Source organism: Hyperolius riggenbachi, chromosome 2 (assembly GCF_040937935.1).
Source record: "Hyperolius riggenbachi isolate aHypRig1 chromosome 2, aHypRig1.pri, whole genome shotgun sequence".
Classification (NCBI taxonomy): domain Eukaryota; kingdom Metazoa; phylum Chordata; class Amphibia; order Anura; family Hyperoliidae; genus Hyperolius; species Hyperolius riggenbachi.
Genome location: NC_090647.1, coordinates 157880563 through 157900791, shown reverse-complemented (window position 1 = coordinate 157900791; position 20229 = coordinate 157880563). Strand labels below are relative to the sequence as shown.

Here is a 20229-nt window from a genome sequence, read left to right as displayed (position 1 = left end):
GATGCATTACCAAAAGCTGTCAGTTGCTCAGACATAATCTAGAAACTGTTGGGGAATTTCAGTCATTGGTCATCACTGGCTTAATTATAAACATGCATAGTCAAAGTGACTATGCAAAGGCCAGCAGAGAACAATAGTGGTTGACCAGGAAACAATGCCAACTTTAATTATTTATGATACTGGCATAGTCAGGCAAAGGCACTTCTTGCATAAGATATTGGATTAGGGCTTGTTTATCTGCACATGACAACATACAAAAGCAGGGGGGGGGGGGGCAGGAGGAACAGAGCAGGGGCATGAGGAGAGCCACCACACACAGAGGAGAACACAGTAGGATACGGAGCGGAGGGCCAGGAGGACACAAAAGCTTAGCTAGCCGGGTCCTGACACTTTGCATTTAACCAGACAAAGTCTGAGCAGCTTTTGCATATTGGCCACATCAGTCAGCCAGCCAGTATCTGAAGTGGCCAACTTCAGGTTCTGGCTGGAACATACATATAATGTATATTTTTGTTTTATTCAAGCATGTTAACAGCTTCTTTTTTTTTAAATCAGAGAAAAAAAAGATTTTTTTCTAAATATTATACACTAAATTTGTGATATATATACTTAAAATATAAACAGTTTGTTGATTTGCTGAAAGCCTGTGAAAGTGTCAATGTAACATGATTAATCTGAATCAGTATTTTTTGTGTGTGACCTTTGGTCCAAGCCAAATGAAACAGGAAGACAAACATAGTGGCCCAATGGCTAAATTGTACACCATCATCAATTTGATTTTTATGCCAGAAGCTAGTAGTAGTGCAGTTTATATCTAACTGGAATAGTGAGATGCAATGAGAATGTACCGTATTTTTCGGACTATAAGACGCTCCTGACCATAAGACTTACCTAGGTTTAGAGGACAAAAACCAAGGGACAATATATACTAAAGTAGTACATCCATGGTGAAGAGGCATCTTATGGATTATGCCCCCTTTGTACCTCATGCCCTTTGTACCTCTTGTGTCTCCCTGTGTCCTCCTTTGTCCCCCTTGTGTCTCCCTGTGTCCTCCTTTGTCCCCCTTGTGTCTTCCTGTGTCCCCCATTTGTCCGCCTCGGTCCTCCTTGTGTCCTCATCTATGCCCCTTTGTGCCCCCCTTGTGTCCTTCTGTATGCCCCTTTGTGTCCCTCTGTGTCCTCCGTTTGTCCCCCTGTGAACTCCTCTTCATGGGCCCAGTAAGGGAGTCCCCAACATTGCGGCAGGTTGGAGGTTTGTATTGGAAGGCGTTCACAAGTCAGGAACTCCCTGCATTTGGACTATAAGACGCAGTGATTTTTCCCCCACTTTTGTAGGAGAAAAAAAGTGAGTCTTTTAGTCCAAAAATGCAGTATATATTACCTTCATTCCTGCTGATCTCGATGTCAGCAAAGAGCCCAATCTTGATAACTTGCCACAAAAGCCCCAGCACTAAGTATGGCTTCCCTTCTTTCAGGTCTTCTGCACCAATATTTACGACATGACAACCAATAGCAGAAGCTGAGTTCAGTGCCAAATTCAGATTTTCCTACAAGGACAATTGAGAAGCATTTATCATAGTAATAAACAATACCAGGGATGTGTTTATACATTTATATATGAACACACAGATATTACTGAATAATATTTCCAACAATCAAGTGTCAGGAAATTACAAAATCTGTGCAGTATCTATTTAAGGCAACATCAGTAAAAGTAAACCTTCAGAACACATAGAAAAATGTAAAATCTGCTATGTCTGATTTTAAAGGACAATTGAATTGAGAAGTTAATGGAGGCTGCCATATTTATTTTCTTCTAAACAATACCAGTTGCCTGGCAGCCCTGCTGGTCTATTTAGCTACAGTAGTGTCTGAATCACACCAGAAACAAGCATTCAGCTAATCTCGTCAGTTCTGACAATAATGTCAAAAACATCTTATCTGTATGTGATTGTTCAGGGTCTATGGCTAGAAGTATTAGAGGCAGAGGATCAGCAGGACAGCCAGGTAACTGGTATTGCATAAAAGGATATAAATAGGGCAGCCTCCATATCCCGCTCACTTCAGTTGTCCTGGACACCTGACCTTAGGCAAAGCTCCTAAGGAAAACACTGAGGTATGTAGAATCCTTGACCATTTATCTCCAAGCCGAGTCGTGCTACACCACAACACCTTGCTGTAAACCTAGCCTTAGGCAAGGAGCACACTTATTAGAATTGAATGCGTTTATCCACAAAGAGGAAAATGCATGCAAATTTGCACATAATGCAAGTCTATGAGTGGACACAGAGGCATGTCACCATCTAAAGGACATGCCTCTGTGTCCTCTCCATGCCACTCTCTGGAGAAAAACTTGATATGTGGGCCATGGTTTCTCACCCTCTATTTTGGGAGGTTTTATACAGGTAGTTCCTGGTTGACGAACGAGATAGGGACTGTAGGTTCATTCTTAACCTGAATCTGTTCTTAAGTCGGAAAACACTGTGCCATCTCTGTCACCTGTAGCTCTTCTGTGCCCCCCTGTGCCTTCAGTGTCCCCCTCTGTGTCACCTCTGTCCTCTGTACCTGCTTATACAAGTTTAAAAGCCATTTTTTTAAAATCAATTTTCTCAAAAACTACAAGTCCAATTTGAATTTTTTTTTAGAATTGTTCCCATGGAAACACAGAATCCATGCCGTTCGTATCGACAGGTCGTTCGTAAGTCGGGCGTTCGTAAGTCGGGGACTGCCTGTATTCAGTCATTCTGTGTTAAGTATGGTGTAATGGAACATGTATTATGACTTTATCTTGAGTACAATTTATATTACATTAGATAAATCCTGTCCCTTTGGGCATATCCAAAACTATATTTGTAGCAGGATGGGTTTTTTTTTTAAATTAATTTCTATTTCAATTCATTTCAATCAGTCAGTTTATTTGTTGTCAAAGGTAAAATTTCTGTACAAAATACATTTTAGGAGAAAAGGGGAAGTTTGTACCTGAATAGTGAAAGGAGTTAATTTCTTCTTATTGATGGCTCTTTCATCAATGGTTTCTGGCACTGAAAGATTGATCATTTTGCTGAAAAAGTGAAATAAGAATAAACTCTTCATATAATCATTTACTTATGTACGGTATATGCAGTTCAAACCAATTCCCCTATATGAATGCTGTGCAAAATGTTCATAAAAGCACGGAACACTTTGATTGCAAATCGTATACACTGTATATTTGATTGAAAACAGTACAAAGAGAACACATGACATTGACATGTTATTGTTTTAAGAAATTGAATTGGTCATTGAATGGATTATTTTATAACTTTTGTTTAATCCTCTAATGCTTTTGCTTTTTAGGACACAGTTAAATGACATAGCCAGCTAGTTACTGGTACCTCAGTATTGGTTAATATTGTATAAGTCACTATTGCTAATTTATGTGTGCAGTAGTAGACCCAAGCCAGTTTAAAAAATGGCTCTAGGGTCTATTTCTTCGCCGCCGCACGTTACTACGCGTGCGCGCACACCTGCCACACGTGCGCGCACGCAATCGCCGTGCGCACAACCGGCTGCCCGCTCACATGCCCGCCCAGCTCCCTGGCCCCGTCCTCCTGTCTCTGTGAGGCTGGGTCCATGCTGCGCACAGGCGCAGTAGCAAAAAGCACAGACCCAGCTACACAGGGATAGCGTGATGCAGGGACACAGGGGTTTTATTATAGAGGATGAGTATGTGCCTAACAGTGGTGTGCTGTGGTGCGGCATAACAGCCCCTTTGTACCATGGCTTGCTGCACTGCAATGCACCACCTATGCAACGTTCACAGTGTGGCAGGTGGATTGTGGAGTAATGGGTGCAACATTGTATTACACTGCATGCAATGCGTTATCGCATAATGCACACGTTAACAGTAAGTCATATCATTTATTGAGTGTATGATTCACCGAATGCCACACAAAGTGCAGATTATGTGGGGCGCTGTGTATCCCTTGCGTTCCTGCTGTTACAGGTACACAACACCCACTGTGAACCAAGCCTAAATGGCGCATTTAACATGATAGAAACTGCAGAAGGCGCAGTGTGTAGTTCTGTAGTGGATAATATGTATCTTTTAGAGAATGGCTGGAAATAAGTTGCTAAGGTAGATAGTAATGTTATTTCTGGTAATTATTGACTTGTCTATGTATTCTGTAAGTGTACTTAGGCTCACAAACGCTGGTTCGCATGACAGTCAGGGGCCCCAGAACTTACTGGGACCCCTGGCTGTCGTGCGAACCACCGCTTGTGATTTTAAATTTCTTTTTTGCAGCTTCCAGGATGCGGTTGACAGGCAACTGGTTAGGGAGGAGACTGTGTGGGAGATGCCTACATGCGGCGGTCCCTGTAAAAGATGTAATCAACGATTACGTCTAACTGAAGCCTATCACTTGAATGCTAATTTATGCAATTCCTGCTAAATTTGGTATGGCAGGCAAAGGGTGTATGACCGTACACCTAATTGGCTGACTGGCGCCTGCTGACCAGATAAAGGTAGGAATTTGCTTGAGCTGGTAGTGAGCAATTGTGTCTGTTGCAAGTGTACTTAGGCCTCAATTCACTAAGATCATGCTGGAGATAATAAGGCAAGAGAAAACTTGTCACCACACAGTGTGAGAGTTATCTTATCTCTTCATTCCTTAAGTTACCTCCTCTGTAGTTAAGTTACCGCCTCTGTAGTTAAGTTACTCTTTCCGTAGTTAAGTTACCTCCTCTGTAGTTATTTTCACACGCAGTTAATTAACAGCCTGTCTTTAACTTTAGAATTCTGGTGTTATTTTAAGGATTGAAGAGTTAACTTTAGAGATCTCACCTTAACTTAAAGACAGAAGAGTTAACTTTAGGTTTGCCTGAGGTAAAATGTTTCCTGAATACTACATGCCTTATCACCATGGAGATAACTCTAGAAATGTTATTAAAGACAGGAGATAAGCTTAGTAAATTGAGGCCTCTGTCTTGTCCCACCCCAGGAAGGGTTTATCCCAAAACGTGTCTAACTCTTCAATAAATATAGGCCTGGAAAATTGCCAAATGAGTTTTTTTCTGGTATGTTTACAGCTAAAATGAATAAAGGTTTGGGAAACAACATTTTGTTTAGCATGCCTGCAATTGTTACATGCAACACTTAACACAGGCCTATATATTCACATTAAAAACTGATTGAAAAATCTGGGCACGATTAATTGCCCATGACTGTAATAGTGCAACTGCTACTTCACTACTCTTCAATATTTTGCAGTAAGGCAGGGTTGCTAATTTTTTTTTTACTATGAAACAGCTTGATAACTCCAGCTGTATAACTTTAGCAAACCAAGCACAGTAAATGCAAAGTTTAGTTCTTGTTCAGCACTTACCACAGAACAATCCCATCACCAACGGCTTTGAACAAGTCATCTGTGTCTGGGTTCATGGGGATGACATGCTTGCAGTCCTGGTCTTTCTCCAATGCCTTATTAATCCAGTTTACAAAAGCATACTTTTCTTCCTCTGTTACAGGAAATAGTATAAAGAAGCATAACTATGGGAATCTTACACCTTTTGTAAAATATTTTACAGCCATTGTTTTAAACTAATAAGTTTTAACCATACATGGAGTGCAGAATTATTAGGCAAGTTGTATTTTTGAGGAATAATTTTATTATTGAAATACAATCATGTTCTCAATGAACCCAAAAAACTCATTAATATCAAAGCTGAATATTTTTGAAAGTAGTTTTTAGTTTGTTTTTAGTTTTAGCTATTTTAGGGGGATATCTGTGTGTGCAGGGGGATATCTGTATGTGCAAGTGACTATTACTGACTATTACTTAAAGGGAACCAGAGAGGAACGCTGGTTAAAAATAGAAAAAGGCTTTTATACATACCTGGGGCTTCTTCCAGCCCCATAAGCCTGGATCGCTCCCACGCCGCCATCCTCCGCTTCCTGGAACCGCCGGTACCGGGCCTGTCACTTCCGGCAGACGTGGCCAATTGTCCGCATCACAGGGGCTCCCTCCATACCTGTACGCATGCGGCTGCGCAGTTGGAAGCCTCATGCGTACTTGTATAGAGGGAGCGCCGTGTGATGCAGAGAATCGTCTGTGTCCGCCGGCCGACTCGCCGCAATGACGGGACCCGGTACCGGCGCATCCAGGCAGCAGAGGACGGCGGCGTGGGAGCGATCCGTGCGTATGGGGCTGGAGGAAGCCCCAGGTATGTATAAAAGCTTTTTTTAAATCATCTCTGGTTCTCTTTAACAAAAAACAAATATATACCCATTTCAATTATTTATTTTTACCAGTGAAACCAATATAACATCTCAACATTCACAAATATACATTTCTGACATTCAAAAACAAAACAAAAACAAATCAGTGACCAATATAGCCACCTTTCTTTGCAAGGACACTCAAATGCCTGCCATCCATGGATTCTGTCATTGTTTTGATCTGTTCACCATCAACATTGCGTGCAGCAGCAACCACAGGTTCCCAGACACTGTTCAGAGAGGTGTACTGTTTTCCCTCCTTGTAAATCTCACATTTTATGATGGACCACAGGCTCTCAATGGGGTTCAGATCAGGTGAACAAGGAGGCCATGTCATTAGTTTTTCTTCTTTTATACCCTTTCTTGCCAGCCACGCTGTGGAGTACTTGGACGCGTGTGATGGAGCATTGTCCTGCATGAAAATCATGTTTTTCTTGAAGGATGCAGACTTCTTCCTGTACCACTGCTTGAAGAAGGTGTCTTTCAGAAACTGGCAGTAGGACTGGGAGTTGAGCTTGACTCCATCCTCAACCCGAAAAGGCCCCACAAGCTCATCTTTGATGATACCAGCCTAAACCAGTACTCCACCTTGCTGGCGTCTGAGTCGGACTGGAGCTCTCTGCCCTTTACCAATCCAGCCACGGGCCCATCCATCTGGCCCATCAAGACTCACTCTCATTTCATCAGTCCATAAAACCTTAGAAAAATCAATCTTGAGATATTTCTTGGCCCAGTCTTGACGTTTCAGCTTGTGTGTCTTGTTCAGTGGTGTTCGTCTTTCAGCTTTCTTACCTTGGCCATGTCTCTGAGTATTGCACACCTTGTGCTTTTGGGCACTCCAGTGATGTTGCAGCTCTGAAATATGGCCAAACTGGTGGCAAGTGGCATCTTGGCAGCTGCACGCTTGACTTTTCTCAGTTCATGGGCAGTTATTTTGCGCCTTGGTTTTTCCACACGCTTCTTGCGACCCTGTTGACTATTTTGAATGAAATGCTTGATTGTTCAATGATCACGCTTCAGAAGCTTTGCAATTTTAAGAGTGCTGCATCCCTCTGCAAGATATCTCACTATTTTTGACTTTTCTGAGCCTATCAAGTCCTTCTTTTGACCCATTTTGCCAAAGGAAAGGAATTTGCCTAATAATTATGATATAGGGTGTTGATGTCATTAGACCACATACCTTCTCATTACAGAGATGCACATCACCTAATATGCTTAATTGGTAGTAGGCTTTTGAGCCTATACAGCTTGGAGTAAGACAACATGCATAAAGAGGATGATGTGGTCAAAATACTCATTTGCCTAATAATTCTGCACTCCCTGTAGATGCTGAACAAGCATGCAGATCAGGTGCTCTGACTGAACACTAACTACTAGCCACATGCTTGTTTCAGGTTAGTGATTCAGACATTACTGAAAACCGAAAGATCAGCAGGGCAGCCAGGCAACTGGTATCGTTTAAAAGCAAACAAATATGTCAGCTTACATATTATTCCCATTACTGGTTCACTTTAAAACACATGTGTCGAACTCCACGCCTGGAGGGCCAGATCCATGTCAATGTTTAGGATGGACTGAGAAAGAAAGGAATGTGTTCTACCTGATGGACCACACCTTTCCTGATTCAGACCCATCAATTCATTTGAGCTGTATCAAAAATGTGTGAGGATCTCGGCCCTCGTAGGATCAGTTTGACATACCTGCTTTAAAATAATGTGCCTAATTTAGTAAGGCATGTCCAGAGATCTCCAAGTATCTGCAGTGGAGTTACTACAGGTCATCCAGCAAACCATTAATTAAATACATAAAAAGTATATCATTAAATGAAAGTGAGAGTTCCCAAGAAGCTTGTGACTTGGTGGTGGTGTGACTGGAGTTGCATGCAGCATGACATTTCATCTTCTCCTACCTGAATAGGAATGCTGGGTCCCCACACTGGACTGCTCTGAGGTGCCCCCAATTGCACAAATGCCTTCTTTCTTGTTGATGGCCTTTCTGAATGTTTTGGCAACATCTGAACTTTTGAGGTCATGGATAACCTAAAAATGTTGGCGAAAAAGAAAAAAAGCAATGAATGCATTTTGTATGCTGACAAGATCAAGGAATGTTAAAAAATTACAGCTCAATTTGAAACATATCCATGGGTAGATTATCTGATACTTTAAACAATGCAGATTGCCTGGCTGTCCTGCTGAACTCACGATTCAATTCACTTTTCCTGTAAAGTTTTCTTCTAGGATAGGCATGTCCAAAGTCCGGCCGGGGGGCCAAATGCGGCATACCAAATATTTTCTGGTGGCCCCCAAAGCCGTTTACATTAGTTAATTCCATGCGGCCCACAGGTCGTAGCTGTTGCGTCGCATACAGGGGCCTCCTTGTGACACCACTTTACCTCCCCCTTTGCCCGCCTGTAGGTTATGAACCACCACTGTAGCAGTAGTAGCCGCTGATTAGCAGCTGCCACTGTGCTAACTGCACACGGCATATCGGTTATTTCACGGAAATATTTTATTTGTCAAAATATCACAGGCATAGTGTACCTAACTACAATCAGCAAAAATTGTGTTTCATTTTGATAGTTCCGCCCCCTAGCACTCTCAAGAACAGCAATATGGCTCTTAGTGTAAAAAGTTTGGACACCCGTGCCCTAGGAGATCATTTTCACTTTCTACTTAAAGCCAATGGGTACCGGATTGAAAAAGAAAAAGTCAGATACTCACCTAAGGAGAGGGAAGGCTCGGTCCTAATGAGCCTTCCCTCTCCTCTCCCGGTGCCCTCGGTGCTGCGCTGGCTCCCCTGTTCGCGTCCGCCGCCGCAGGGACTTCGGAGATCTTCGGGAGCACTCGGGCTTCCGAAGACGGGCCGCTCCATACTACGTACGCGCGAGTGCGTCATAGAGGGCGCTCGCGCATGCATAGTATGGAGCGGGCGCGTCATCGGGAGCCCGAGTGCTCCCGAAGGCTTCCAAAAGCTCCCGAAGGCATGCGGAAGTGGCAGTATTTGACCAAACTGGTCGAATACTGCCACGGGGGATCCTGCGCGGGACAGGGCACCGGGAGAGGAGGGGGAAGGCTCATTAGGACCGAGCCTTCCCTCTCCTTAGGTGAGTATTTGACTTTTTCTTTTTTAAATTGGTAAACATTCACTTTAAAATAACTTTTCAGAATTCTGCTATTGAAAAAGTATGAAAAGTAGGTGAAAAAGTAATGTGAAAATTATTTTTTTATTTTCTTGCTGGCTGGTGGGTTAAAGGGAACCTGAAGTGAGCACCGGCGTACCTACCGGGGATGCGACCCCCTCAGCCGCAGGGGGGCCCGGGGCTGCTCTAGGGCCCGCTCACTGTGCGCGGTGGGAGCGCTGCTCTGGACCCCCCAGCAAGGTGCAGCTCAACTGGCCGCAGCGTCTAATAGACGGTGCGCCAGTTAATTCCCCGCTGCCCCGCTCCAGCAGCATGCATAGTCTCCGGCAGGCAGAGCAGGGCTACGGCAAGATGGCCGCCGAAGAAGCCCTGCACTGGAGACTATTTGTGTCTCTAGTACAGGGCTTCGGCAGCCATCTTGCCGTAGCCCTGCACTCTGCCTGTCAGCGCGGGAGATGTGCTGCAGGAGGACTCGGGGAGCTGCGAGCCAGATGCCGGGAGAGGAGAAGACTTCTGTCAGGTAAGTGAATTGTTTTTTTTTCACAGGTGCATTTTTTTTCTAGTGTCTGCTGCCTACATTGTGATTTTCAGGTGTCTGCTGCCCACATTACGATTTTCAGGTGTCTGCTGCCCACATTACGATTTTCAGGTGTCTGCTGCCCACATTGCGATTTTCAGGTGTCTGCTGCCCACATTGCGATTTTCTGGTGTCTGCTGCCCACATTACGAATTTCAGGTGTCTGCTGCCCACATTACGATTTTCAGGTGTCTGCTGCCCATATTGCGATTTTCTGGTGTCTGCTGCCCACATTGCGATTTTCTGGTGTCTGCTGCCCACATTACGATTTTCTGGTGTCTGCTGCCCACATTACGATTTTCTGGTGTCTGCTGCCCACATTACGATTTTCTGGTGTCTGCTGCCCACATTACGATGTTCTGGTCACTGCTGCCCACATTGCGATTTTCTGGTCACTGCTGCCCACATTGCGATATTCTGGTGTCTGCTGCCCACATTACGATTTTCAGGTGTCTGCTGCCCACATTACGATTTTCAGGTGTCTGCTGCCCACATTACGATTTTCTGGTGTCTGCTGCCCACATTAAGATTTTCTGGTCACTGCTGCCCACATTGCGATTTTCAGGTGTCTGCTGCCCACATTGCGATTTTCAGGTGTCTGCTGCCCACATTGCGATTTTCTGGTGTATGCTGCCCACATTACGATTTTCTGGTGTATGCTGCCCACATTAGGATTTTCTGGTGACTGCTGCCCACATTGCGATTTTCTGGTGACTGCTGCCCACATTGCGATTTTCTGGTGACTGCTGCCCACATTGCGATTTTCTGGTGACTGCTGCCCACATAAGGATTTTCTGGTGACTGCTGCCCACATTAGGATTTTCTGGTGTCTGCTGCCCACATTAGGATTTTCTGGTGACTGCTGCCCACATTACGATATTCTGGTGACTGACTGCTGCCCACATTAGGATTTTCTGGTGACTGCTGCCCACATTACGATATTCTGGTGACTGCTGCCCACATTAGGATTTTCTGGTGACTGATGCCCACATTGCGATTTTCTGGTGACTGCTGCCCACATGGCGATTTTCTGGTGACTGCTGCCCACATTGCGATTTTCTGGTGATCTCTGCCCACATTACGATTTTCTGGCCCACATTATGATTTTCTGGTGAACACTGCCCACGTTACGATTGTCTGGTGAATGCTGTCCACGTTACGATTTTCTGGTGAACGCTGCCCACATTACGATTTTCTGGCCCACATTACGATTTTCTGGTGAACACTGCTCACGTTACGATTGTCTGGTGAATGCTGTCCATGTTACAATTTTCTGGTGACCGCTGCCCACATTACGATTTTCTGGTGAACTCTGTCCACATTACGATTTTCTATCCCACATTACAATATTCTGGTGAACGCTGCCCACATTACGATTGTCTGGTGAATGCTGTCCACGTTACAATTTTCTGGTGACTGCTGCTCACGTTACGATTTTCTGGTGACTGGTGCCCACATTACGATTTTCTGGTGAACTCTGCCCACATTATGATTTTCTAAAGGCCCACATTACGATTTTCTGGTGAACTCTGCCCACATTACGATTTTCTGGCCCACATTACGATTGTCTGGTAAAATGCTGCCCACTTTACAATTAATTTACAGTGAAACTCTGCCCCATTACGATTGTTTGGCACCTATGGGGGGGGCCCCATCCAAATATTTGCAGGGGGGCCCAGTGATTTCTAGTTACGCCCCTGGAAGTGAGTAAAATTATTTATAATAAACACATGACATACCTGCAAATTAAGATTACATATTTACCTCGCCACCAGTTCCTCTCAGAAGCTCACCATTTTCTTCTAACAATGATCCCTTCCCGTTCTGACAATATTTTGTCAGAACTGAAATATACCAGTTATATATCAGCAGTTGTCAGTTACAACTGATTGTGCAAGGTTATGTCCATGTTTCCCTATGGCTCAAGTGGGTGATATTACAGTTTAACAGTGTGCTGACCAGGAAGCTGTTATATTGTAATGGCTATTTTTAAAATGGAGGATGGAGAATTCCATAGATCACAGTGGACAAACAGAACATGAGAGAGGAGAAAGAGATTGAGGAGTAGACTACACGGGAGGTAAGTATGACCTGTGTATGATTATTTTTACTTTTTATTTTCAGTACAGGTTCTCTTTAAATGGCATATTATTGATGTGATGTGAAATATCACCTAGGAGAAAACCTGGGGCGAAAGTGAATTGGATCAGGCCCTCTGTTTATAACACATTTAGCCATAGACCCTGAACAAGCATGCAGATCAGTGGTATCTGACTGAAGTCTGACTGTATTAGCCACATGCTTGTTTCAAATGTGGGATTTAGACACTACTGCAGCCAAAGACATCAGCAGGGCTGCCAGGCAACTGGTATTGTTTAAGACCTGGAACCCACTAGCATCGATTTTCTAAGCTTGTGATGTGAAAAGCTCTTACTAATGAAACCATCTGTGTGTGATCCCATTCAAGGGATGTGATTTAAAAAAAATTAAAAATCACCCATAGCATTACAAGAGCTTTCCAAATCACATGTGCTTAGAAAAGCGCTACTAGAGAGTTCCAGGCCTAAAAGGAAATAAATATGGCAGTCTCCATATCCACAGCCTCCATATCTCTTTCAGTTCAGGTGTACTTTAACCACTTGAGGACCCACCCTTTACCCCCTCTTAAGGACCAGCGCTGTTTTAGCTGATCTGTGCTGGGTGGGCTGTGCAGCCCCCAGCACAGATCAGGGTGCAGGCAGAGCGACCAGATCGCCCCCCTTTTTTCCCCACTAGGGGGATGATGTGCTGGGGGGGTCTGATCGCTCCTGCCTTGCCTGGGTGTTGCGGGGGGGGGGGCACCTCAAAGCCCCCCTCCGCGGCGAAATTCCCCCCCTCCCTCTCATACCTTTCCCTTCTAGCAATCTGGGCTGCACAGGACGCTATCCGTACTGTGCAGCCAGTGACAGGCTGTCCCCTGTCACATGGCGGCGATCCCCGGCCGCTGATTGTCCGGGGATCGCCGATCTGCCTTATGGCGTCGCTGCGCAGCAGCGCCGTACAATGTAAACAAAGCGGATTATTTCCACTTGTGTTTACATTTAGCCTGCGAGCCGCGATCGGCGGCCCGCAGGCTATTCACGGAGCCCCCCGCCGTGAATTGACAGGAAGCAGCCGCTCGCGCGAGCGGCTGCTTCCTGATTAATTAGCCTGCAGCCGGCGACGCAGAACTGCGTCGCTGGTCCTGCAGCTGCCACTTTGCCGACGCGTGGTATGAGTGCGCGGTCGGCAAGTGGTTAAGAAGCCTTAGGCTCCTTTTACACTATGCCCATTGCGTTGCATCGGATAATATCATTGCATCACAACACAATGCAATGTTATTCCTATGGGGTTATCATTATTGTTATTGATTGCTGTGCAGCGCATTTCATCAGGGGTAAGGCACAGCATGCAGTGCATTTACAGGACAACGGGCAGGTTTACAATGGCAGTGAGACACACGTCTCACTGCCATTGTAAACCTGCCCGTTGTCCTGTAAATGCACTGCATGCTGTGCGTTACCCTTGATGAAATGCGCCGCATAGCAATCAATATGTATGTCTCCCTGTGTGATTGCACCGCAATGTTACTATGCAATGTGACTTTTTTGCTTAATTGAGCTGTGATTTTTTTTTTGCAATGTAATGTGCACAGTGTCAAAGGAACCTCAGCCCTTTTTTTTGATTGGCGTTCTGAGCAGGCATTTTTTAAAATGATTAAGCATCCAGACAAAACACTGTGTGAAATCCCCTTGTACTCCAATGGGACATTTAACACTGGTTACTGGTTCAAATGTACAGTAGTGTTCATCCAAATGCTTTTTTTACCTCGCTACGGCCATCTGCTGAGCATACAAATGAAGCCTGTAGAAATGCCTGTCAAATACTCAGGCTGGTTGCACACCAATAGGTGTGACCATACCACATAAATCTGGCTCATATGACTCCCCGCTACGGTGTGGCGTCAGAGTTATAAGCATATTCCCACCCCCCTCTCACTGCTGTCCTTCCTGCTGGGCAGGAAGTATTATTATTATTTATTATTTATTGTATTTATAAAGCGCCAACATATTACGCAGCGCTGGACAATAAATATATACAATGATACAAGGATGACATACATAGGGTTATACACACAGAACAAAGTTATACATGCAAATTGTACAAAATACATGATCATGTGATATGGGCTGGTTAGGTAGGCCCAGTAATACAAGTACAGGCTGTCATAGGACAGGAGCACATGATCCTGTAGATTACACTAGGGAGTGGGGGGCCCTGCCAGAAGCTTACAATCTAAAGGGTGTATGTCACTGGGATTCTCGTCAGTCCATGCATGTGCTCCACACTGCGCTCCCATCGTGCACACTCACTGCGTTGCTCATTGACTTGTAGCAGCATTGCTGCAATTTGGATACTTCTGTGGCGCTGCGTCGCATTGCATCCACTATGCAAGTCTCCAGAGACTTGCATGTCCCTTGCGATGAGCTGTGGAGGGGAAGAGTACTGCAGTGGGATGCAGCATGTCCAGTGTGCAAGGGGCCTCAACAGATACTTGCCAAAACGCTTAAAGAATACCGATACAGCATTTGGCATCTTTACAGTGATATAGAAAATATGCCCCAATGTTCCTACAAATATTTTAGAAAAAAAGCTGGAATTGAGCATTAGGCTAAGTTCACAGTGGCCATTGCGTTCCCTGTGGCAGTAGGAATGCAACACAAGGGATTGGGCCTGTGGCACTGCAAATGACCTGCACATTGTGTAAGGTACAGTGGAGCATACAGTCAATGAAAATAATGCTTCACTGCATGCAGTGGGTTACCATACCGCAACCCATTATACAGCAACACTACTGCTGCACTCTGGTAAGCCACATTATAAAGAGGCCCTTACACCACACCCCAATGCACCACTGTGAACGTGGCCTAACAGTTATTGGCATATTTCAGGATTTTAGAATGGCAATAGTGTGCAGCGCATAGCAGGAAACATGGCTGATGCTTATAGGGAAGTTTGTTCTGCTGCTCTATCCAGCAGTGACTTACAGCAAGAAATTCCTCAAAGCTGATCTTGCCATCTTTATTCTGATCTCCTGTCTCCATAAGGCTCTGGGTAATTTCTCGTAGCTTATATCCAGGTAGTGGCAAGTTAGCAGCTTTGAACAAGTCATTTAATTCATTTGGGCTTATGAATCCATTCCCATCAGTGTCTAAAAAGAGAGAACACACATATATAATATTTAATATTTAATATACACGTACAGAATATGTAGAATAGCATGTAACAAGAAAAAAAAAGAAAACTGTTCTGCAGAATGAGGTTTAATTTCCATGAATATCAGAAAAAGCACACATTGGGCTTGATTCACAAAACGGTGCTAACTGTCACGTGTTTTAGCGCATTTTCGCGTGAAAAACGAGTTTTGTGCAAAAACTGGTTATCGCGCGCAAGAATTTGCATTTGCGCGTTAATACAAATTATTCACACTTTAACGTTAGCATTTGAGCGATAACGCGACCATTAATGTGTGAAAAATTTGCATTAACGCGCGAACGCGATCACAGCGTCCTAACAGTTAGCACCGTTTTGTAAATCATGCCCATAGTGTAGCATAGTATATATTGTAAGGGCTCGTTCATACTATGGGCTTGATTCACTAAAGCGTAATAACTCATATCATGGCAGTTTTCGTGTGCGTTTTCACGATTGCGTGCGATAATTCATGATTGCGCATGAAAATTCGCGATCGCACGAAAATACCACGCACGCAAAAACAGCCGTGATAGGAGTTATCACGCTTTAGTGAATCAAGCCCTATGAGCGTTTGCTAATTTTTTTAAGCGCTGCGAATTTTGCAAATCCCCCTAAGGCCAGAAACCTACTAGGAGCGAAGTGCGAAGTGCTCAGAAAAGTGCTCCTAGTGGTTTTCTGGCCTAAAAGTGCTTATGTAATGATTCCCTATGACAGTGTTCACAACATGTAAGCGTTTAGATTTTCTTGAAATCGCGAACGCGCTATAAGTACCTTTTTTCTGAGCGCTTTGGCTCAATGGAAGGTATAGGGAAATTGCAAAGAGCAAAAAGCACTTTGTACAGCGATTTCCCCAGCGCTTTTATGAACAAATACATTGTATTTATTCATTTCCAGGTACAAGAGTTCACTTCCTGACTGACGTCAGGAAGTGAAAAAAATAATCACTGCGCAAAATCGCTTACAAAAGCACTTTTCTAAATGCAAAATGCAGGGAAAAGTTCTTTAAAAAATCTCAATAAATCGCTCAGCGCTTGCAATAGTGCAGGTTATTTATAATGTGAACAAAGCCTATGGATGTACAAGGCCAAACACTTTCCACCACTAAGCTAACTTTCTTGTAGCTTCTACTCCATGTGAAGCAATCCCCTTCCTATTCCATATGCAGCCCTGTCTTCCATGCATGTATAACATCTGTGTACAACAGCCCCTCTTTCATGCACAGCTCCCTTGGGCAGCAGCTCCTCTCTTCCATGGGTTGTTCCCCATTTGCAGCCTCCTTTTTCCATTTGCAGCCGTCTCTGTCATATGCAGCAGCCCCTCTTCAATGCCTCCTGCTTCAGCAGTAGCTGCCCAAAGACCAGAAAATCAGCCCTGCATATGGATGCAACCATCCTGGCTTTTTCAAATGTTTATCAGGCATCAGTAGGCATTAGAGGGTTGATATTCACTCTAGAAACGTAGAGTGCGCTGTGCATATAATGTGAGTTGCAATCAGGAGTGAAACTAAAGGGGAGCAGCCCCTAGAAGGGGGTCCCAATTACTACTTCACTCCCTTTGATAAAGGGGTCCATCCTTCAGATCCAGTGTTTTATATGGCTACACTTGTTATGGGTGTGAAGATTATGATGTCAACACTTGTTCTATGACCCTTGAAAGATAGGTCCCCCGTCTGTGAGAGTCACCGGGGGTAGGCAAGGGAAAGGATGCGACCATTAAGGGGGGGGGCATAAAAGATTTGCTGGGGGGGCCCTTGATTTGTAGTTACGCTTCTGGTTGCAATATGTGCCCAATGCATGCTGTTACTTGTGTAAATACGGATGAAATTACCATTACCATGTGCTATCTATGCACAGCAATCTTGCAAGTCAACTCCTTGGACACTAGGGGGTTGATTCACTAAACCGTGCTATTTTATAGCACGCATGTTAGGAAATAGCATGCATGTATGCGCACGTTAATTATTACGCGCGTGTTCATTTTAGCTTGTGCGTGTTATTTTTTTCCGCGTGTACAGCGTAACGCCAAATGCCCGTAACTACGGCACACGACGCGTTATGTAGATAGTTGTGCAAAAGACTTTGTTAGCGCACAACGCTACAATGCGCATTACAACACGCGCTAAGCGCATAGCACGGCTGCGCTATGTGTTAGCACGGTTTAGTGAATCAACCCCTAGGTGTTTGGCGGCATTTAAACACTCTGAAAACAATCTGTGATTTTTTTCCTCCCTTAGCAGCGCATGCTAGCTTTACTTGTCTGCCATTAACCACTTGAGGACTACAGTGCTAAACCCCCCTAACAACCAGCCCTTTTTTCTGCACTGGACTGTGTAGGCTTTTCAGCCTCCTGCACAGCCCAGCTAAAAAGCCCAGCAATTGGACTCACCTCCTATTTTTGTCCCTAAGGGGACATGCCCCCGTAGGTGTCCGATCGCTGCTGCACTTATTTTTTTTGCCTCATAGAGGCTCTCATTGGCACCTTCCTTCTCCCTCTCCTTCTCCCGTCCCCTCCGCCTCAAGAATTGAACAGGACGGCGATCGGTCCTGTTCGCCGCCTCTCATAGGCATCAGCCTATGAAAGGATGGCGATCCCCGGCCAATTAGAGGCCAGGGATCGCCGATCTCATACAGCGCTGCTGGAGACTGCAGCGCTGTACAGATGTAAACAAAGGGGATATCTTTCCCTTTTCATTTACAAACAGCCAGTTAGCCGCAATCGGCGGCTAGCAAGCTAATTACGGAGCTCTGCTCCGTGAACTGGCATGCGCGCAGCCGTTCCCTGGGAAACCACAGCTCCAGGACTTGACGCCAATTGGCGTTAGGCAGTCCTGGGGCTGCAGCCGCGTTCACGCCCATTGGCGTGACGTGGTCGTTAGGTAGTTGAACATATAACTGCTTCTGAGCACACTGGTATATTGAAATAAAGATTTTAAACATTTCACACAAGAGCAGTTGTGTGACATGTACACTAAAGGTGGTCACACAATTGAATGAAAACAATCGGTTGTCCAGGCGAATTGAAACTTTATTTTATTCGACCGAGAAATCTGAATTTCTTGGTTTTCTTTCGAGCTATTCATTACTTACAAAACTTTTATTGTTTGTATATACAACAAAAAGGATGGAATTATGAAAGTGTGTGAATATGTTTATTAAAAAAATATAGAAATATGTTATGTAATGTGAACAGTATATATATGGAAAATTGAATAGAATTGTAGAATTATAATAAAATAAAAATGTATTGTACTTTATTTATTTATTTTAATTAATAAACAGAAATCAATGAGTGGTTGCCCCCCCCCCCCATAAAAAGTGTGCTAAAGTTTTAGGTAGCAATGTGGTTTTCAGTGGTAATTATAATGGTAAATGGAGCATGATGATTGCATGATATACTGATATACCTGTAGATATGTTAAAGGGAACCTGAAGCGAGAGGGATATGGAGGCTGCCATATTTACTTCCTTTTAAATAATACCAGTTGCCTGGCTGCCCTGCTAATCTTACTGGCTTCAGTAGTGTTTCAATCACATACCTGAAACAAGTGTGCAGCTAATCTGGTTAGATTTTTGTCAAAAACATCAAGCGTGCATGCTTGTTCAGGGACTATGGCTAAAAGTATTAGGCCTCATCTACACGTTACTATTTTCTATCAGGTAGACGGATCTATTAGATAGATCTACAGTAATAGGAAATTGCATCCTGTGTAGATGTTCACATTTTTTCAGATCAATTTTGCGTTAGATTTTGTTTTGGTAAGGACCCAAAATCTCTTGCAAAATCTAACACAATCCGATTGGACCGGTTGGAAATGATCTAATAGATCCGTATAATCGATCCAATCTAACGAAAAATTGTACCGTGTATATGAGGCTTTAGAGCAGGGGTCTCAAACTCAATTTACCTGGGGGCCCCAGGAGGCAAAGTCAGGATGAGGCTGGGCCGCAGGAGGCAAAGTCAGGATGAGGCTGGGCCGCATAAGGGATTTCACAATCAGCAGCTAATGCCGCCTCTCTGACCCCCCGACCCCCCCCCCCCCCCCCCCCCCCCCCGTCCCTTGCATTGATTTTTAGTTCAAAATCAAGTTCACACTGAAGCGAACTATTCTGCCTATTTTACCTTATAGTTCGCTTCAGCGCTCCCATTATACGTAATCCGCCGTGTCCCCGCCGCAAAACGAGGGCTGCAGAGCCCCCAAATCGCCGGGGGGGGGGGGGCAATCCGCCGGCATTTCCTGGAAGGGGCAGAGCTTTCAGCTTCAGCTCTGCCCCTCCTGACGTCAATCGCGGCGCATCGCCGCCTCTGCCCGCCCCTCTCACTCTTCCTTCACAGATAGGGGTGGGGAGAGGCGGCGATTGACGTCTGGAGGGGCAGAGCTGAAGTTGAAAGCTCTGCCCCTTCTAGGAAATGCCGCCGGATTGCCCCCCGGGCGATTTGGGGGCTCTGCAGCCCTCGTTTAGCGGCGGGGATGCGGCAGATTACTTGGGAGCACTGAAGCGTACTATAAGGAAGCTTTTGCTGGCGCGGGCCGCAAAATATTGTATCGAGGGCCGCAAATGTTTCGCGGGCCGCGAGTTTGAGACCCCTGCTTTAGAGGCAGATGGTCAGCAGGACATCCAGGCAATGTAAATTGATTAAAATCAAATGCATTTGTCAGCCTCCATTGCCCTCTCAATTCAGACAGGTTCCCTTTAAATTAGATAAATCCATATTAAAGATTTTCATATTAAAAATCAAAAAAGATCAAAAGTTGATTATTAAGTGAAATGTTTTTCAACCCAACCAACTTTCTCACCATATACGATCATTTGTTACCAAATTGCAACGATCTTGAACACACGTGTGTGGTATCTGAAACAACTACCTTGGAACTTTCAAACAACCAAAAAATTGGATCGTTTTCGGCGAAATTGAAATACAATTAAAAATATTGTAACATGTTTCTCATTCTTTTCATAACAACAAACAGTCAGCACAAAA

The 20229-nt window shown here is 44.5% G+C and overlaps 1 protein-coding gene across 1 annotated transcript in view; it reads right to left on the bottom strand.

Annotated features, from left to right (window-relative positions):
- LCP1 (lymphocyte cytosolic protein 1) overlaps positions 1-20229 on the bottom strand; it is a 90067-nt gene that overhangs the window by 30000 nt on the left and 39838 nt on the right. Inside the window, exons 3-7 of the mRNA XM_068265213.1 lie at positions 15042-15205; positions 8169-8298; positions 5367-5499; positions 2980-3061; positions 1382-1547 (exon numbers count right to left, since the gene is read on the bottom strand). Of these exons, the coding sequence (XP_068121314.1) occupies positions 1382-1547; positions 2980-3061; positions 5367-5499; positions 8169-8298; positions 15042-15205 (675 nt within the window). The remainder of the gene's footprint in view (positions 1-1381; positions 1548-2979; positions 3062-5366; positions 5500-8168; positions 8299-15041; positions 15206-20229) is intronic.